Source organism: Ips typographus, linkage group LG1 (genome assembly GCF_016097725.1).
Source record: "Ips typographus isolate SLU linkage group LG1, UJ_Ityp_2.0, whole genome shotgun sequence".
Lineage (NCBI taxonomy): Eukaryota > Metazoa > Arthropoda > Insecta > Coleoptera > Curculionidae > Ips > Ips typographus.
This window is the reverse complement of record NC_138422.1, coordinates 20,573,374-20,594,973: the sequence shown is the minus strand read 5'-3', so window position 1 is coordinate 20,594,973 and position 21,600 is coordinate 20,573,374. Positions and strand designations below refer to the sequence as shown.

The window sequence follows — 21,600 nt, the reverse complement described above, 5'->3', positions numbered from 1 at the left end:
TTTAATTCCCTTAGATCCTTGTCTCTGTTTTGTAGTTCGTCCATCTTCACTGTCGAGATGGTGAAGGTGGGCACGTCATCTAATTCCTCGATTTCCATATTATCTATATGTAGGGCGGGGTTGCGCGATAGACAGTCTGCGTCTTGATGCTTGCTGCCTTTCTTGTATACCACCGAGTAGTCGAACTCGGCTAGTTTTAGTGCCCACCGAGCTAACCGCCTAGAGTGGTCTTTTATGTTATGTATCCAACAGAGAGCATGGTGGTCGGTGACTATTACCACTGGTCTTCCGTAAATGAGATGTTTCAAGTATGTCATTCCCCATACAGCGGCCAGCAGTTCCAATTCACTTATAGAGTAGTTTCTCTCAGCTTTTGATAGTGACCTGCTTATGTATGCTATGGGGTGATTTTGCTTGTCATCTCCTTCCTGCAATAGTATCGCCCCAATGCCCTCTGTGCATGCGTCTGTGTGGAGGGTGCACCCGATGTTAGGGTTGTAGTGTTTCAACACCGGGGCTGTCGTCAGTCGTTCTTTCAGTTCCTGAAATGCCTTTTCCTGTTCTGTACCCCAATGAAATTTGTTTTTCTTTGTGGCCTCATGCAGGGGCCGTGCCAACACTGAATAATTTTTTATGAATTTCCTGTAGAAGTTGCATAAGCCCAGGAAACTTTGAAGTTCTTTCGTTTTCTTCGGCGTCGGGAATTCTTTAATCCCTGCTAACTTCCCTTCTTCGGGGTATATGCCTTCCCCGCTTACTGTATAGCCCAGTATTCTTACTTGCTCCTGCAGATACTCGCATTTGCTGGGTTTAAGCGTGAGGTTAGCTTCTCTCATTCTTGTGAATACTTTTTCCAGCTTCTTGATGTGATCCTCTAGGTTTTCGGAGAATATTATTATGTCGTCTAAATATATCAGTATTTCTCTCCACTTAAGATCTCTAAAAACTTTGTCTGCTAGCTGCTGGAAGGTGGCTGGGGCGTTGCAGAGTCCGAAGCTTAGTACATTGAACTCATACGAGCCATGGCCTTGTGCTGTGAAAGCCGTATATTGCTTTGAAGATTCTTCGATCGGAATCTGCCAGTACCCCGAGAACATGTCCAGTGTCGTGAAATATCTGGCGTTTCCTAGATAGGTCAATATATCATCTATCTGCGGTAGGGGGTAGCAGGATTTCTTTGTCACCGGGTTAATGGTTCTCTTGTAATCCACACAGAATCTGGTGGAACCATCCTTCTTCTTAACTAGGACTACCGGGCTTGCCCAGGGTGAATGGCAGGGTCTTATTACCCCGCAGTCTAACATTTCCTGTATCTGGGCATCTATTATTTCCCTTTCGTTCTGTGAGACTCTGTACGGGCGGCATTTTACTGGTTTGTTCTCAGTTACCTCTATCTTGTGTTCGATAAGGTTTGTTTTGCCCATGAACTTAGGTGATTTGCAGAACACGTCTTCATAACTCGCTAATAATTGCTTTAACTTTTCTTTAAAGCGTCCTTCTGGTATGTGTTCGAGCTTATGGTCCTCTAGGTTCACCTTTTCATCGTTCGATTGGCGGACCGAGAATACTTGACTGGACGCCGTTTCTTTTTCCATCTTTGCTATGGTGGTGCCTTTATACACTATTCTTGGCGTTGGGCCGACGTTTTTGAGTTCTATCGTGGGGCTCTCTTTGTCTTGCCCGTAGTTGCCCAGTAGGTGGTTCCTGATCAACCAGTTTTCATTAGGCACCACGTGTGTTCCCTCTGTTGGAGTATTCTGCGGTCGTGTTTTTATTGTTCTTGTCTCGCCAGGCATGATGACCACGTCTTCTGTAGCCCTTAATTTAGTTTGTTCTGGCGGGATTTCCTCAAAGTAGTTTGGTAGGATTTCCCATCCTGTTTTCGCTTTGCTGGCGCGTGTTTTCCTCTTTCCTTTTCCTTTTGATATCCAGATTTCTATGTTGGTGCCTCTAAACGCGTCTGTTAGTATTTTCTTGTTGGTTGGCCAGCTTGTGGGATCGCCTCGTTGGCTTAACCTTGGTAAGGCGATGCTCCTAATTTCATGTTGATTTGCCCATTGTCTCAGTGCCGTGCAGCATCTTCTGAAGGGTTCGATGGCGACTGAATGGGCGTTTTCCTCTTTGGCCGTCATCTGAACTATCTGTCGGCCGTTTTTTGAGAAGAAATCCAGTTCTCCCATGTGGGCGTCATTCATTTTTTCTACCCCTGCGTGGCTTCTGATGACCTTAGCAATACCCCCGTCGTTGCAGGGTGTCGTGGATACTGTAAATGCCCAAGCCGTGTTCTTCGGGAAGGAGAAAATCGATCTGGGCACCTCGTGTATGCTAGGCTCTGGTACCCGTGAATTTGCTTGTTTTTCCCTGTTTTTTCCCGCTTTTGCTTGCTGGGTTGTTCTGCTTGGGTCACTTTTTTTGTTTTGCGGGTGTAAATGTGGGTTTTGTTTGCTTGTGCTTTTTGCTTGATGGCTAAATCTTATGGTTAATCCTTCTTCAAGGGTTAACGTTTTATTTGCCATGTCTATTATTGCTTTTGTGTCCACCAAAAATTCCATTCCCAAGATGAGGGGTTGAGGTGGGTTTCTTAGTATAGTAGCTCGTATGTCCCATTTCCCTACGTAGTTCCCTACTATCTCTAGTGATGTTTTTGTTTCCCCCAGGCTGGGGATTTTCTGGCCCCCTGCCGTGAGCAGGAGGGTGGAGTGTCTTGTGCTTCTTTGCTTGTTTTCTATTAGGTGATTGCTTACTATGTTCAGCTCCGCCCCTGTGTCTATTATTGCTGGTATAAAAAATCCATTTAAAATAACGTTGATTGTTAATACCTTGTTGCACGCGGGCCCCCAAGTGGAGAGGGTGACGGGACTCAATTTTGCCACCCATTGTCGTTTGGGTGCTGCGGCCTGCTTCTGCAGGTTGCGGCGAAGTGCCCAATTTTACCACATCGGTAGCACGTGGGCCTGTTATCTCGTGCCCTTGTGACCGAGTAACGGCTTTGAGGCGGGGGGGTGCGCCTTGTGTCATATTCCCTTCTGGGTGGTGGCGGGGTTCTTTCCCTTGTGAAAGGGCGGCGGTTTTCGTATTGTACTGGCCTTGTCAAGCTGGAATTATCGTATGCTTGACGCTGTGGGCGAAATGTGGGCGCGTCTCTGTAGCCTGGGCGGCCGGTTTCGTACCGTGCCGGTTCCCCAAAGTTTGTGTTATCATATACCCACCGTTGTGGCTGGAACGTGGGCGTAGAGGGTCGTGGGGGTGGTTCTGTGGGTGCGTTATCCATTGTGATGCACAATAACTTGATTTCTTCTAGTGATCTAGGTGGCTGGTTGGGGAAGTGTGTGAGCCAGTAGTACCTAGCTTTGGCTTCGGTTGTTAAACCCTCTTGAAAGATCTCCTGAAATTCCCCAAAATCGATATTACGCTTGTATTCCTCGTAGCGGACCCTTAGGTCGTAGAAATAGTTCCTTGTGGGTTCTGATGGGTCTTGTGTTCTCTCTCGAACTTTTGCCAGCAGGCGCAGGCTGCTGTTGTCGTCGAATTCCTTTTTAAAAGCCTGACATATGAGGGGCCAGTTACTGTCCGGGTGGCCTTCTTTATATTCTGTGTACCATAAACTTGCCGCCCCCTGCAGGAAAGACTGAAAGTACAGAATCTTCAGGGCATCATTCCAATTGTTGGCCACTGCCATTCGGTCATATGTCGCTATAAAAGATTGTGCTGAGTCTTTGCAGGGGTTGAAAGTTGGGGGGCTGATAAATTGTGGCAAAGCGGGCGTTTTTTCCCCTGTTTCCACCGTGGAAATCGTGGTGTTTGTCATTGCGTCGGTAAGTTTGCCTGAGCCCTTGTTTATCTCCTCTGAATTTGCTTGATTGCGTATTGTTATGATTTCTCTGTCTTCGTCACTTTTCCCTGCTTCCGTTGCGTCTTTCTGTCGTACCAAGGTCAGGGTGAGATATCTTGGTGACCCTTCTGTATTTTTTTGGTCCTGAAAGTTCCCAACACTTGAACTTCTGTGCCTTGGTGCAAATGGACTGTCGGGTTTTGCGGATCTCAAATTGTACCCTTTATTCATTCCCTTTTTCCTGCGCCGTTAACTGCGTCTGCGAGGGCGTGTCCACCAATTTGGAGATTAGCAGACGGGGATGAAACGAGGCGCCTCCACCATGTCGCGTTGAGGGGTAGCTCAGAAGAAGAAAACCACAGGTATACAGGTAAGCCGTTTTTTATTTAAGATAAAACTACAATGCCAAGTAGGCGAGGATCATGATGTGAGGAGCGTCTGAAGGGTTTCGCGGAGGGCGCACGCTTACCGGGGGTGAATAGAACCCTAGACTAGTGTCCCAGGGCATTCACCACGCCGAATAAGACGCGTTGGTACTGTCAATGGGAGATAAGTCGGTACGGCAACTAATGCTGCTCGCCCGTGCTATTTCCTTTGACAGGCTGATTTCCGGGTGCTTGCACTTGGTTACCAACTGTTCCACTAGAAGCTACACAGATGGTAATCCCAGACTATCCCAGAGATCAGTGGTCTGTACGTGCTTTTGGTACCGTATTTATACTCACACCATGACCCCAATTTTCCAATCTTGCTGACACACACATGGTACTGGGGGAGACCGGGGCAACTTAAGGTAACGGCACCTAGTGTAATGTCTATGTTACAATATGAGTAAAAATATAAGTAAAAAAATAAAAATAAACAAATAAGTAAAAAACTAAAAAAAGTTAAAATTTCTTGTCCTCTGTATTTTTTTAACGAAGCATTTTTGGAATATATGTAGAATATATATATGTAGTTTATATAGCAGACTATAAGTATTTTTAGTCGTAGAATACACGCGATTTAAGTTTACGTACTAAAACCTGAAACACCTTGTATGACATCACGTTGCGTTCGTGCCATTCATTCAGCCTATAATCCGAACGCACCACTACGACTTGACGTACTGTAAACATGATTACGTCAGATGTGTCACTACTGTCAACTGGTAGTTAAAACTATCACATGATCTATCACTCATACGTATCAAGTTATTTAACTACTATCACGTGATCAACCTGATCCAGACCAGTAAATAACTTCTAATAATTCTGATATTGACATTTGTTAACCGTTTATAAAAAGTTGTCAGTGCATAGGTGAACGTTAGATTTATTTTAGATTTAAATTTTAAACAACTTCCCAATCGTTTTCCTAAAATAATTAACCAAATTTAGTTGCAAGTTTATTACCAGTTTATAACGTGAGTGTTCAGTGTGGTTGAGGCTCACTATCAGAAGTCATGTATTCTGCAAGCAAATTTAACACCCCCAGTACTAAAAAATTACGACGAGAAAAAACCACTTTATCAAATCACTCAGATTCTGATAAAGAAAGTGTTCACGTTTATTGCCGAATTAGACCTATATCAGATAATTCTGAAAGTACAACTTGCATTAAAGTGGTTGCCCCAGATACTTTATCACTTACCACCCCAGACTCTCGAAATGTAAAAAGAGAGATCCATTTCAAATTCAAACATATTTTTACATCATACTCTTCCCAATCTGAATTGTTTAATCATGTTGCATATCCCCTTTTGGAGGACTTGTTGCAAGGGAAGAATGGCCTGATGTTAACTTACGGAGTTACTGGATCGGGTAAAACTCATACATTGAATGGTGACCAAACTGATCCAGGCATTATGCCAAGATGCATTGCTGCTATATTCAATTCAATTGGGGATTTCCAAGCACCAAAATGTGTCATCAAATCTGATAAAATGAACGGTTTTGAGATTCAGGCTGAAGATGATGCATTTCATGACAGATTGCAGTTTGTTAGGAATGGCAGTGCTTCTAGGGCAAACAGGTGAGCCACATAGTAGAGTTAAGTTGTAATATGAGGCAAAAAATAGTTATTATGCTTGTGAATTAAGGAAAAAACTATGTATGGTAATATTTACTATGTATGTTATTTTGCTCAATTGATTTGGATTAAAGTAAGATTGGATTTAGTCAAAATGCTTGACAAGTAGCAGTTTATTTTGTACTATTTTAAAGGATCAGGAAGCAAAGGAAACTTATTTAAATCCAATCTAAACTAACCAAGTATTAGAGTTTGTTTATGAAAAGAAGCATCCTTTAAATTTAACTGAAGCTGAAATTAAAAAAAGGAATTAGATTTTTTTTGAGTCTTGGGGAGGACAAAAAAAAATTAATTGTAAATTCATTGTGTTTATTTTAAAAGTTGGATTTAGAAATCAGTGTCTAGGTAATTGTTTTTATTTGAAAGACTTTTGATTTAATCTCAGATGTTTATTTCACATCTTGCAATCCTCTGAGGACAAACATAACTTAATCAGGATTGAGCATGATAAATAAACTATATAATCACATACAAGGTTATTAAGGTGGGCCCATACTACTTGTACTTGTGGTCATTACTCAATATGATTTAAAAGCTTGTTAACCATCAAGTTTTACTTGAGAGTTTGTGTCTAGTTTTTGTATTTTGTCTTGATAATACCCATATTACTTTTATGGTATCTGTAAGCAGGATAGTCAAACCAGTACAAAAATCTATTTATTTAAATAAACAGACATGCAGGATAAAAATGGTGAGGTTACAATGCACACATATTAATTTTATGGTGGTACTTGCTAAATTTGTGTGTAGTTTAAATTAAAGTGGCTCTTGGCTTTTTAGACTAAATAGTTTAGTTTTAATCAAAAGGCTACAGGAAAAAAAATTGTTTAAAAAAGGACCAAAGAATCACAATATCTCCTTGTAAAAGGAAGCTATCTATATGTTTACTAGTAACAAATTCAATTAAAACATTTTTTTCTCCATCTTTTGAAATAAAGTGGTGGGGATCAAAAGTTGCTTTTTGAGTTTGGTACCTTGAAAAGAGCAGTTTTTTCTTAAGTAGTAAGTTAGTATGAGTGAAATGCTAAATATTATAAATCATCACATGTCTGATGCAGACCCTGTCACTAAAATAGTACAGTTTACTTTTGACATTATTAAACCATTAGTTCAAATTAATCATTCACTTAAGCCAGGATTACCCAACTTAAGTCATAGAGGTAATCATAAACTTAATAACCAATAATAAACAAAGTAGTTCAGTTTACTTGTTTTATTATGGAAAATAATTTACTTTATGATTACCTGTATGATTAAGAAGTTGGATAAACTTGGACTTAACTAAAATGTTGCTTACAAATGTAGAAAGTTGATGACTATGAAGTTGATTTGAATCATTAAATATAGATTTTTTTGTGAAAAACTTGAAATAGAAGAAGGCTAGAAAGTCGCGATTTTTGCTGTCTGATATAGGTGTAATAGTATTCAGTTTAAACATTTATTTTTAGAGCATCTAATAGAAAAAAATCTGTTCCACCACTTAATTTCAAGAGATGGAGAAAAAAGTAATATATAATATATGGTTATTTTCAAATTGCCAGTTAGATATGTACTTTTTTGAATGGGTTCTTTTTAGTACACCCTCTTGTGGATATTACCCAAAATTGAAAATATTTTTTTCTGATTTTTTGTACCTCTTTGTTTAACAATTTTTTTTGCTACTGCTCTAGAATAAACCCTTCAGTCAAAAAAGCTGGGAACCACTTTTATTTGGACACCCTGTACAAAATCCTCTGTAGGAATCCCATAAAGTTGGAAACTTCATAAATATTTATGAATAACAACCAATCCACTTTACTATTTTGCTATTAGCCCTTTTGACCACACAAGTTGCCTAGATTACTTTAATTCACTCATGTTTATGACCTTTCTTGTTCTAAGTTAAAAAAAAAATCTGTACCTAATACCTGTTTGTAACAGTTCAATGAATCATAATTATACAACTAGGTAACACAAGTAAACTGCTTAGGGAAAAGATTGATACAGAAACATTTTTGGCTATTTTTAAAGGCTTATATGAATTCCTCAGCCAAATTTAATAAACAAAAAAAAAAGGTTTTGAAAGGCCATTCCTTCTAGTATGAAGACTGTTATTCTGATTTCTTCACAGATATCAAAGGTAAAGAAAAAACTTCTTAAATTTTAACCCAGTAGTGCATCTAATAACTGAGATAATTTTAGAACATTCTTGCTTATGCCATTTCATGGGCTTGGTTGATATCTCTGAACATGTTTGGGGGTTTTTCGGTTTTTGGTCTACAAAAGGAATTAAGGGGTATTTTGAAAAAGACACAATTATTTATAGGACACACAGCAACAGCCTATGTCCCTAGTTTCATTTTAAATAAAATTTTGAATATGATTTTTTTATTAAAATTATTCTCAGTATTCCTGCAGTACAGGGTAACGTATATGAATGTGTAAACTTTGGGTAGTTATATTATTGTCTTATAACCCCATTAATTTTTTCCCATTTTGCACTAAAACACTAAAGGAAATTTGTATTAACCTCCCTCATACCTCAAACATTTGGTGTTGATTTATCTCCTTAAAATTAGTTGTGGTATTCTCAAAATACAGAGTAATTTATAAAAATCTACGTCGTTTTCGAAAACACCCCATTTCTTTTGTAGAACAAAAAATTGAAAAACTCCCAAACATGACCCGAAATATCAACCAAACTCATTACATGAAACAAAAAAAAGTTCTACAACTATCAAATGCACTGGGTGGAGAAATTTGCATCACGTTTTTCTTTACCCTGTATATTGATGGTCAATTCACTGCAAGTCAAAATGAATTCCTCTCCAATTCTACAATTCACATTCAGGTCTCTCATTCAAATTCGGCTAAGACAATTTGAAGATACAGTGTGTCCCAAATTGGTTCTACATGTATTGCGTCTTTAACCGTAAGAGCTACAGAGTCGGTTAAATGGGGAAAGTTTTAGAGAATTTTATGTAAAACTTATTTCCGGTTTCCAAATTAAATTATCTTTCTCCGTTTTCCGGAAAATTGGGAAAACGTCAGAGGCTACATTTTAAACACTCTTTAACAAAGCCAAAGAGAGTTTTGAAACTAAGACATTATTAAGGCACTTTTTTACGTAAAACACGATGATGTAATTAGAAAAAACCTATAGTCATTGGTTTCCGAGATATGGATGATAACTTTGTAAGCCATCTTGAAGGCGGCCATATGAATTTAATTATGTTAAAAAAAATATTTTTTTTAAATACAATTTTGATATTATTTAACCAAAAATTTTACTATCTAGTGGGACACCCTGTATTTAATAATTTCATTATCTTTAAGTGGGCTTTCACACCAAAGTAGCATGTCATGCCAGGAAGCAGGAAACATGCTACTTATTTTAAAATATATGTAAATTATTGTTCGCATTCCTACCGGAGTAGCAACATGCAACGCTATTCCGGTATGAAACCGACCATTAATTTATATGGGTTTTAAAATAAGTAGCATGCTTTCTACTTCCAGGCAGCATGTCGCACGTGGCATGCTACTTTGGTGTACTAAAAGTAATGGTATTTTGAAGCTTACAGCAAACTTTCTGAGATTGTTCAATTTTAAGAAGAACTTTTAAATTAGTTTTCTGAATGAGATGATAGCTTTATTTGTTAAACACTACTGAATAAAAGCAATAAGCCATATCTATTCTAGAACTTCTTATAAGAAGCATTTGTTTTCCATCAGTTTGGTCGGGTTTTCGACTGTGTAAAAAGAACAAAGTTTGTGTCACACTTATAGGCGTATCATCAGGTTGCGCCAATTCAAATAACATGTGACTGGTGTATTTTTTTATCAAAAACTGTATTTTTTTATTTCAGGAAAGGTAATGGGGAAAAGTGTTCTTACACCAATGATGGCAAAATAATTGCGGGCGTAAATGAAAACAGTTTGTATGCAGTATTTGTCAGCTACATAGAAATTTACAATAATAGTGTATTTGATTTACTGGATGAATCGTCTGGCAAATCTCTCCAGAATAAAATTTTGCGCGAAGATTGCCGCAAAAATATGTATGTAAATGGAGTTGTTGAAGTAGAGGTAAGTGTAAATCAATGTGGTAAATTGTAATTAGTGAAACTAGTAAGTAAATTAATTGTGAAGTACTATGTAAAGTAAGTTAATAGAATTGCGAGATTACCAAAACTCGGTCTGCAACTTTGTCATACCAATATTTATCACTCTGACTATAAAAATACTCATACCACACTAGTAATGTAACAATCTAGCAACCGTTTGTTACCGTTAAACTTTTCTCAAGACTTTCTTTTAGGTAAAATCTGCGGAAGAAGCTTTTGAAGTGTTCCAATCCGGACAAAATCGTAAACGTGTAGCTTCAACCGTGTTAAACGCGGGATCGAGTAGAAGTCACTCAATATTTAATATAAGAGTAGTGCAACTGGAACAAGCGGCAACAAATAGGGATGGAACTGCTACTATTCCTGCTGATAATCTTATTAAAGTGGGACAATTAAGTTTAGTGGATCTTGCTGGATCTGAAAGAACTAATCGGTTAGTACTATTTCACTGTTATCATACTGAGTTTCAAATCAATTTTGTTTTGTGCAGTACAAATAACACGGGTATGCGATTGAAAGAAGCCAGCAGTATTAACAATTCACTAATGACATTGAGAACCTGTTTGGAGATTTTAAGAGAAAATCAAACTTCAAAAAGCAACAGATTAGTTCCCTATCGTGACAGCCGACTGACATTCTTGTTTAAACGATTCTTTGAAGGAGATGGAACAGTTAATATGATAGTTTGTATTAATCCCTCTGTTGACGACTTTGAAGAAAACATTCAGGTAAGTTTCTAAATAAATATTAAACTAATAATAAAAAAATCAATTGCTATTGTACTATATTAACATTTATATTAGTTTTTGTTGTAAACTTTTGGACTGATGAAGCCATTAAGCAGAAACATGTGTCATGGAATTGGGGTTATTATTTTTGATCCTTTGATTCACTATTTTTTTATAGCGAATCAACCTTTAAGCCGCTTTTCTTTTTAACGTGTGTGTCACAAATTTCTTGTTTTATTTATCAATTTAAATATTCTTTATTGTTAATTCTTATTTCTTAATCCTCAACGAGTTAAAACCGTGTTATTTGGTGGTGTTTACACAAGTTCTTGCTCCGTAATTTGTAATTTTACTTGTTGATGCACAAAACCTTGAACGTTCCCAACTTTTAACTTTTTAAGAATTAAGCAATAAGAATAAAGAAAATATTTCTTTGCGGATGCGTTCATTTGACGTTTTGACTATCTTGACGCGCTCCATAGTGGGCGATTGTGGCAATCTAACTGGACATAATGTTGGAATTTCCTTTCTGGCTTTGAAATTGATCAGTAATATTAATTATAAATATTACTGATTATTTTCTTTTTTAAGTTTTTTTTTTTCATTTCTGATCATTTATACTTAAGATTTAACTACCTTTGTTGAGGATACAAAACCATAACAAGCTTTTAGATTGTTCTAAACGCTTTTGGAAGCTTCTAAGCTGGTTCAGAAGCATTTGGAAGCTTCTACACTGCTGGAAGCTTTTGGAGTTTCTATAGTAATTTGGAAAATCGTTTTAGACTACTTCAGGAGCATTTAGAAAGTTTTAGGTTAGTTTAAAGAGCATATTGAAGGGTCTGAACTGCTTCGAGGCATTTGGAAATATTCTAGAAAGACTTCTAGGAAGACGGTTCTTGAAATTCTTGGAAGCGCTTAAACTGCTCTAGTTTAAACGCTTTCAAATCTTTTGAAAACGTCTCTAGACTAATTGAGCATTTGGAAGCTTTTAGACTGTTCTGAAAGCTTTTGCAAGCGTCTAGGCACTGATTTGGAAGCTTTTGGAGTTTCTACAGTGTTTTGGAAGCTGGACTACTAGCAGCATTTAGGTTTTAGGACAGTTCAAAGAGCATATTATTGCAGGTTCTGAACTTCTTTAGAGGCACTTGTTCTATAAATTGTTCAAAAAATACTCTACAAACATTTGGAAGCTTTTAGATTGTTTTGAAATTTTTTGAGAACTTCTGGACTACTTGAAGAGCATTTGAAAGCTTTTAGACACTGCTTTGGAAGCTTTTGGTGTTTCTATAGTGTTTTGGAAGCTTCTGAATTCTTTTTCAACTACTTCAGGAGCATTTGGAAGATTTTTGGACAGTTTAAAGGGCATATTGAAGGTTTTGGAGTGCTTTAGAGGTATTTGGAAACTTAGGCGGTTCTAGAAATTGTTCAAAAAAGCCTCTAGAAACATTTGGAAGCTTTTAGAATGTTTTGAAAATTTTTGAGAGCTTCTGGACTACTTGAAGAGCATTTGGAAGCTTTTAGACACTGTTTTGGAAGCTTCTGAATTCTTTTTAAACTACTTCAGGAGCATTTGGAAGATTTTTAGACACTTTAAAGGGCATATTGAAGGTTCTGGACTGCTTTAGAGGTATATTGAAACTTAGATAGTTCTAGAAATTGATGAAAGCTCCTGTGCTGTTTCAGGAGCATTTGAAAGCTTTTAGACACTGTTTTGGAAGCTTTTGGTGTTTCTATATTGTTTTAGGAGCTTCTGAATTTGTTTTCGGCTACTTCAGGAGCATTTAAAAGGTTTTAGGACAGTTTAAAGAACTTATTGAAGGTTCTGAACTGCTTTAGAGGAAATCTTAGATGGTTCTAGAAATTGTTGGAAGCTTTTAAACTGCTCTAGAATTATATGGAATCTTTTAGACTGTTTCGATATCTTTTGAAAGCTTCTAAACTAGTTGAAGGGCATTTGGAAGCTTTTAGACTTAAATAGAATATAACATTTCTGTAAATCACTTTTAACATTTTTTTAGGTGATAAAATCAATTTTTTTCTTCTACTTTTAGTTTTTTAAGGCAAGAGCCCATTAGAAAACAGCTATCTACCTATTTCAAACAAATTTGGACCACAATGACACCTTCTACATCTTGTTTTTGTTTGAATTAAAGCTTTTGAAGATGGTTTTTGTAGTAATCTGTAGATGTACCAAAAACTGCATGATGTCTTAATTTGTTTAGTTAAAAAAAAAAACAAATGGGGCTTCCAGTTCTTATGGCAAAAGCTATTGATGACTGATAATTATTGAAAGCAAATTTGGACCAACGTGACTTGTTTTTCTTTTGAATCATATTTTGGTTGTAAGGAAAAATAATGTTCCGGAGACATTACAGTGCCTACAATAATGCAACAGGCGTGCTAACGGAGCATTATATTTATTATACTGTTTGTAATTTTGCAAAAGAAGTTTGCACCGCCCACTCTTCTCCAGTCATCTCACATCGGAACACATATGCCACTTTTTTTCTATTACCGTTATTTCTGTACCCCGTAAAACCATCGATAATGCAGCACCCTGTACAGGAAAACCTAATGATTGTTGTGACGTCCTTGAGTGTTTTTTTTTCTTTATATTTATGTGGTTTGACGCTGGTAGATTATTAATACATTTTTCAGGTTCTGAAATTTGCGGAAATGTCTCAGGACGTAAAAATAACTAAGGCCGAAATCAATAAATATACACCTCTCAAGAAAACCATAACCAAAAACAAGGAAAATCAAACACCGGCTAAACAAAGACCACCATCTAGTTTTACTTTACTTCCACCGATTCCAATGAATAAACTGAATTTAGATAGCATGGATGAATGTCGTTTAGCCATTGATAAAGTTATAAATGTGCTAAAGTTGCGTAGCGCCAAAGGTAAAAATCTGAATCGCGAAATTGACGATCGACAGAAAGAATTGAGGAAGAAGCTGGTAAACTTAAATCAACACTGTGTACTTAGTACTGCCGAAATGAGAAGTTTAAAAACGGTGATTAACAAGGTACACAAATTGTGACAATTATTTTATTTTATTGCTATTTACCTTGCTGATTTAAGGAGAAACAAAAGTCGCAGAATTTGAACTTGAAAATAACGGATCTTGAGGTGGCTAATCAGGACTTAAATACTAAAAATGATGAACTGCTGGAAACTATTGGTACTTTAAAAAATACTATTAACGAAAAGGACCTCAAAATCAACCAGTACGTGTTAGAGAGACAACGAAGTAAACAGCAGTTGGGTAAGTCAATTTTACATTTTATTAACTGTAAAAAGCAGTAATTAATTATAAATAAATGTTTTTTTTTCAGCTCTGCACAACGAAAAAGCTACCCAAGAACTTGATGCCAAGCTTCGACGGCAGCGCGATCATCTCAACGCTGCCATGAAAGCCAAAGATCAAAAACTAAAGCTAGTAAAAGGAATTTTAGATAGCGAACTCCCACCCATTGAGTTAGATCACTTCGATATAAAACCAGAGAGCACGGTAAACACAGTTGCTTCGCATATGACAGCAACTCCCAAAAATGCGTCCCACATGTACCGAAGGAATATGCATGCAACGTCGGCACCGCGATCTAGAAGATCTCGATCGGCGGGTAAGTTTTTATAAACTTAAAATTGGTTTTTATAATAAATTACGAATGTCTATCTAAGAGTCGGTACTTTCACCGGCGAATAAATTTATTCTGAAAATAATTGCTATAGAAATGACCAAACCTAGCGTCTTCTAAATTTACGGTTTCTATAGAAACCATGTTTGGAATAAAATTATTCTCAGGTGAAAGTACCGGTCCTAAAGTGTCTGCAAATAGGGGCTTCCAAGCTTCTTGTATTTTTCGGAATAAGTAGTTTGATATTCCCACCAATATATCTGATGGTTTCTACTCAAAACCGTGAAATTTTGTTAAATTCCGTAAAATATTCGAATAATATTGTTATTTGTATACCTAGGCCGTGCATTACTATTTTTTTGGCCGCGAGTACAACTCAAAATCTTGAGAGCGAAAAAAATATTTCACGGCCGAGGTGTACACAATATTTTTCGTTCAAACGATATCCACTTACTGACTAACTGACTGGGTAATGTTTTTGGCTGGCCTCGGTTTGCCTTTGGTAGGAAACATGTTGCCGGTTGTCTCTTATCTTATTTCATTTTGAAATAAAAATTGCTACCAATTTTCAGGATCAAATATAAACTATTCTTTTATAATCATTGTTTACTACTTTTGAGTCAAAGTGTTTTAAGTTTGCCTATTAATCATTGGAAGATATCAATCCTTATTAACTTTAAAGTGATGTTTTAAAACAAATATTTGATGTGGTCTGAATTAAGGCAACATTCTTCAACAACCTGAATGACGAACAAAAGAAACTCCTGAAGACGAACTATGTAACGAATAGCAAGGAAATTTCTTTGCTATCATAGAAAACCCTTCTCTATCGTAATATACAGGGTGTTCCAGTTTTAAATGTTAATAATCTTCTATTCGATAGTCCATCAAAAATAAGTTGACATGTTTTATGTCATTTTGCTGAAAAACCCTTCTTAAAACGCCCCATACATTATACAATTAGTTGTACAACAAGTTTTCCAACTCGGGTAGATTCGACCGTCGAAACGATAATTGCATAGTTTGTTGCTGTCGTCCAACAAGTCGTACGACCCGGTTGAATCGTACGGTAGTTTGGCTGGAGAAACATTTATCGTACGACGGCGTTTGATATTCGACAAATCGGACTGATATAAAGGACATAAACTTAAAAAAGAACTTAAAACTCTCGCAAATATGGAGACTAATTCATTTTGGACTGAATTTATTGATCTCTATCGTGAGCAGGTGTGTTTGTGGGATGTGAAATCCAATGAGAATGCCAATAAACATAAACTTTTTACTTCCTTTTCTTTTTCCTAACTTTTCTTTCATCATGAACTAAAGCGACTGCACTATTGCTCTGTGTGCTACAGAAGTTTAAAAAATACTACAAATCTTCAAGACTGATTGATGTTCAGATCGTTTGTGTTTGTGGCCAAAATCACGTGCAACTTGTCGCATCAATTGTATGTTCAATCTATCGTACAACTTGTACAACTAATTATATAATGTATGGGCCGTTTAAGGAAGATACAGTCATCCAAAATTTAGTTAAAAAAAATCGTTTTTTTGCTATAACTGTCAGACCGTTGGAGCAATTTTCTTTCTTGTCTATTTCTATTTCCTACATCGTTACGGAGTTCGCCTCCTGATATTCAACGATCAAAGCCGATATCAGTCGATTGTCTCTTAACTTTGGTAAGAAATGTCTATCTCTCTCTAATTCACTTTGTCTTTTCAACTGTCTCTTCTTGTTAAATTGCTATTCTTTGGTCTAACAATCACGGTGACGTTTATTGTTACGTTTGCTGGTTGTGCTTTGTTGATGTGACGTTAAATAATAAACTGAGTCCTGTCAGAAACATTTTCAGTTTTTTCCTATACGCGAAAATGAAATACGCTAGGAAATAGGGCGACGATGATTCCTGTACTCCTTTCGAATTAAAAGATGTTACCGTACCAATAGCAGATATCACTGTGAGTGTTAATTTAGTTTTTCCTGCTATTGACACCGGCCGTAAAAGTGGATTTTACGGCCGCTAAACAGTACGTGAAGTACTAAGTAGTCACGTCCGTTTGAACAAAAAAGTTATTAGACACTTAAGTGGCAGGAAGACGTAATACGTAATACTTAAGATGACGTACGTATTTAAGGATTTTGTGTTTATGTTAAAATTTAAAATTACCTTTTTATTATACAACTCTGAAAAATAGTTTGGGCGTTTGTTTAAATAAAGATGCCCATAAACTACTTGGAGATTTATTAAAAATTAAAATCACGTAAGAGGTTCTCGATATCCCTAAAATAACATCAAACATCACATCTTTCTAAATGTAGTCATCTTTCAAGTGACACATGACGTATGGAAGTATAAAAATGCCATTGCTAATATTAAAAACGGTTTCAGGGCGTTATGATAATGACCGCCTATAATGCCCTCAGGTTGTTCTGAACACTATAACCTACACCATTTCCAAGATATTATGTATTCATAAAGTATAAGTAAAACATAAAACCACAAAAACAACAGTTCGGCCTACTCTGACAAAGTGATTGACCCAATCACCTACATAACTAGTTTGCAGCCTAACATAAACATTCTTAAACATAAATATCCAGATACAATGACATAGCATTTCCATAAGTTATTCATAAATGAGATCAGTCTTAATAATGTGAAAACAGAACATAAAGGTTTTACATAATACATAACTTATCATTAGGCTGCTCATCGTCAAATGATAACAATGTGTATCACTAAAATGCTAATAAGCAATATGCAATATCACAAATAATCAAAAGAAGCATGAATAATAAACAATAAGCTGTTCTACAAAACTATCAATTTGAATTATCAAATTCGGAATTAAAGTCACTGTAAGGTCGCAAGTTGGACGGATCTAAAATAAAAATACTATGATATGATCTACAAATATCATTCAATCAAGAAGTAGGTTCACTCATTGCTGGTACACTTTGAGTGTAAATCTTTTGTCTCTGTATCTAGTTTTAAAGCTAGAAAATCTACATATCAACATAAATCATAGCTTGGTAATTAACAACATTTTTACTAAGATTACTGACTGATAGTGATTTTCCTGTCTGAGATAGTTTTCTGTGGAAATTTATAGTTACTGGTCTATTTGTATTCAAAACCAATAGTTTCCATCATATTTGCAAGGCAGAAATGGCACTGAAAGTTTTTAAATGTTCTCTAACTCCAATAATTTTTTTTGCAAAATTTCCATTCCTACATAATATATCGGTTTTAGCATACATTAATTTGATCTCTCATTGTGTTCTTCATGACTCATTTGAGTTTTTCCGCGGAAAAGTAACTTTACCTCACTCTTTTTATTTTGCAAAAAAAAAAAATTTTACAAACAAATAACTGTATATTTGATTTCTCAATTAAGAATACACTTTTAATCATCTTTGCAAACAGACGCTTTCATTTTAGTAATTTTACTCATTTTCGTTCAATTTAATGAAAAATGATACTCATAGGAAAAATGTTGTACCTAACACATGCGGAAAGCGTCTTTCCCGCCTTGTAACTATTTCCGTGCTCGTTGCAGCACATTTAGAATAAGCATTTGAGCTTGCTCATTGTAGCGCGCCGTTTTTATAACTTTGATATTTATTTAAATGAAAGTGACAGCAAATGACAAGGTTTTTAATTAGACAAGATGACAAAATCAACAACGTGCCTTTTTGCTAAAATTGTTCATTTCACATGTTTGATATTCGAGAAACAAAGATGTAACAGGATGACGTTATTCTCAAAAGGTAAAATTTCAACTATAGGTCTTAGATTTCGATTAATTCTTTCAATCTGACTATTTGCTCGTGGCATCCCGGCCGCAACAAGAATGAGTTGAATATTAATATTTTCCAAAAAATACTCTAAATACCTCGGATCTAAAATTCGATCCGCGATCAGCAATCATTCGACTTGAGCGACTGTAACTATTGAATTAAGAAGTCCAATGAATAATGATTGATAGCCTCTTTAGCGTTTGTCGTACGCCATTACACATGTTGGTGTTTCTTAGTACTAAATTAGTTTAGCTTAATTCTTTTTGAACGTCGTGCATAAATCCATTTTTAGACAAGTAAATCATAACACACTAGTGTGTTGTAATCCATACCTGACTATGCTCACTAGTGAGTTATGAATTATAACTTACGTTCATATTTAAAGTAGTATTCTATTTATTTATTACTTTTACAAGCGGAATTCACATTGATATTGAAATTAAAGGAAAACACTAACGATTTACTCGAATTTGAAGTTATTGTCAAATTTGTTGGTTTATTGGAACCAGACATGCCGACGCATTAGAACCTTGTATTTTTTCTACAATTTGTATTTTGTTATGCACCGATTCTCCTTTTGCTTTGCCTTTTCCTCTGAAGTATCCTTTTGCTACGGTCGAGGACTCCCATCCTCTGTGACGTTTCAAAGTAGTCATGTTAGCCCCTGCATTGGACAAAAGAGTCGCCGAAAACCTTCTCAGGCAGTGACCGATGTAGAACGCTGGGTCCTCCAATGCATTGCAATTTTTGAAGGTATCTTCGACAACGTATTTATTTCTACACACTTTCTGGTACACCTCCCATTTTTGTAAAAAAAAACAAAGCGGCTGGAACTATTATTCTTTGGTTTCAAAGACATGTATTTTTTACACAAATTTATCGGATTGACCAGAAATACTTCTTAAAGTATGGTGAAACTTCTCAATTTCTTCGTTAGATCTTGGGACGTTTCTGGCAAAATCTGCATCATTGCTTCTTCCGCTTTCTTAAGGAGCAGGAACGTAATTTTCATTGGTTTCCTCCATTTTCTATACATTTTTTTCTTCAAAAAAGTGTCAAAATTGATTTGAACATTTGCTAACCAACACACAAACAAACAACTTTGACCAAATTGTAAAAAAAATAACTGTAAAGTTATTTCTGACATTTATAGGGTACTGAGATGCAAGTAGCTTTGATTTGATTCCAAAGCTTACTAATTATTATCTCATAAAAAAACGATTTCTTTCACTTGTTGGATAAAACATTGTATGCCACTTGTGTGTTATGTTTCCTAAGTTTAATTTATACAAAATATTCTGACACAGAAAGCGTTGCTCAAGTGCAATGTTTTGATATTTGATATGTGAATCTTCGCTATCCGAAAACTGACAAGTACATTTTTGTACGTATACTTTCAAACTTTTAGGTGAAGTGTGGCTGGAACACAACGTTATCAAACCATGCCCGCTTGGTACCGTGATGCAACCTACGATGAAAAAAAGGAAATCGGTTTCAAAATTGGATAAAGCGAGCGACATTACCAATCCCAAACAGAGCAAATATTGCCTTGTAGCACAAGAACCGGACACTGAGGGCGAAATGGAGACTAAATTGTACAAAGCCGATATAGTGCCTACTTGTGGAGGTGGCGCTCAAGTCATATTTAATGACGTCGAAAGATTGAAACAGCAGTCTCCAACTAGAGATTCTTAACTTTGTCTACTTTTTCCAGTCCGTAAGTTATACGATTTTATTTAGTTTTTATTTTAAATACTGGCCAATATTATTGTACTTAAAATATAGCGTCTTTTAAATTAGACTACTTATGTTCCAGTTATTATTAAAACTGCAGTATCTAGTTTAACAGAAACGCATCAGAAATACTTTGGGAATGTCATAGATTTGTGTTCAAAATTACGTTCAGGAAATTAAACTGACTAGTCTTTTAACAGAATCTCTCAACACAAACTTTGAGTAAGTAAATATCAAATTTTGTTTGGATGAAAATTGCGTAACTCTGGCTCACTGAAATTATAATAATTATAATTTAAAAAATGTAATTGTCTTTTTGTCAGAATAATTGCCAGCGCGAGTTATACTCTTTAAAGATTACACGCATTTAGTCTATTCTCCAAATTTCGAATTTGTTGTGTCAGATCAGAATTGAATAATTAAATCTTGTGAGCAAAGTCTAAAAACTACTTTAGTCATTAGGCCGCTTTGTTTTTTTATATTACTTTGTGTAACTTTTAACATGTTTTAAGGTTTTTGAAGTTAAAATATTAGCTTCAGTTATTAGAAGAGTTTTTTTTTATCAAACCTCACTTAATCCCAGAAGTGTAATCCATAATTTCAAAAAAGTTTAGTTTTACAATCAGTGTTGCATAACAAAAGTGTTAATCCAAGCTGAGATGCACGTGAACGTAATTGATCAGCTTTTTAGCGTTAATTTACTATTTAGGTTTATTTCCTCGGTGTAACCACAACATACCGCGGTAACAGAAACGCTAACCGGAAATTACTATAAAAATCAGCTTTTAGGTATAATTTTATCCACTGTTTGTGAAATTTGGGCATTCGGGGTCAATCTGTGCCAAATTGTATTCTTTCGTCTCAAAACCGGAAAAGATCGATTCCGGTGTTGTTCTAGTCTGCATAATTGTTACTTTTGAGCCATTCTACGTCTGTTGGGACCACATTGGACGCTGAATTTGGCTCGTTCGTGGTCAATCAGTGCCAAATTGTATTCTTTCGTCTCAAAACCGGCAAAGATCGATTCCGGTGTTGTTCTAGTCTGCATAATTGTTACTTTTGAGCCATTGTGCGTCGGTTGGGACTACATTGGACGCTGAATTTGGCTCGTTCGTGGTCAATCAGTGCCAAATTGTATTCTTTCGTCTCAAAACCGGCAAAGATCGATTCCGGTGTTGTTCTAGTTTGCATAATTGTTACTTTTGAGCAATTCTACGTCTGTTGGGACCATATTGGACGCTGAAATTGGCTCGTTCGTGATCAATCTGTGCCAAATTGTATTCTTTCATCTCAAAACCGGCAAAGATCGATTCCGGTGTTGTTCTAGTCTGCATAATTGTTACTTTTGAGCCATTGTGCGTCTGTTGGGACTACATTGGACGCTGAATTTGGCTCGTTCGTGGCCAATCTGTGCAAAATTGTATTCTTTTGTATCAAAACCGGTAATAATCGATTCCGCTGTTCTATTCTGCATAATTGTTACTTTTGAGCCATTATACGACTGTTGGAACTACATTGGTCGCTGAATTTGGCTCGTTCGTGGTCAATCAGTGCCAAATTGTATTCTTTCGTCTCAAAACCGGCAAATATCGATTCCGGTGTTGTTCTAGTCTGCATAATTGTTACTTTTGAGCCATTATACGACTGTTGGAACTACATTGGTCGCTGAATTTGGCTCGTTCGTG

At 36.2% G+C, this 21,600-nt stretch overlaps 1 protein-coding gene across 3 annotated transcripts; it reads left to right on the top strand.

Moving 5' to 3' along the window:
- The first annotated feature begins 5,037 nt into the window (after positions 1-5,037).
- LOC145724202 (kinesin-like protein KIF23) lies at positions 5,038-20,464 on the top strand. Of its 3 annotated transcripts, XM_081972339.1 has the most exons (8): positions 5,045-5,845; positions 9,751-9,970; positions 10,203-10,441; positions 10,499-10,736; positions 13,395-13,766; positions 13,823-14,006; positions 14,077-14,364; positions 19,590-20,464. In XM_081972339.1, the coding sequence occupies exons 1-8, from the start codon at positions 5,277-5,279 to the stop codon at positions 19,874-19,876; spliced, it is 2,397 nt and encodes a 798-aa protein (XP_081828465.1). In that variant the 5' UTR covers positions 5,045-5,276; the 3' UTR covers positions 19,877-20,464. The 3 variants fall into 3 exon arrangements, with proteins under 3 accessions (XP_081828474.1, XP_081828465.1, XP_081828483.1); XM_081972348.1 differs by lacking the exon at positions 14,077-14,364 and having other exon boundaries at positions 5,038-5,845; XM_081972357.1 differs by lacking the exons at positions 10,203-10,441; positions 10,499-10,736 and having other exon boundaries at positions 5,046-5,845.
- The last annotated feature ends 1,136 nt before the right edge of the window (positions 20,465-21,600 follow it).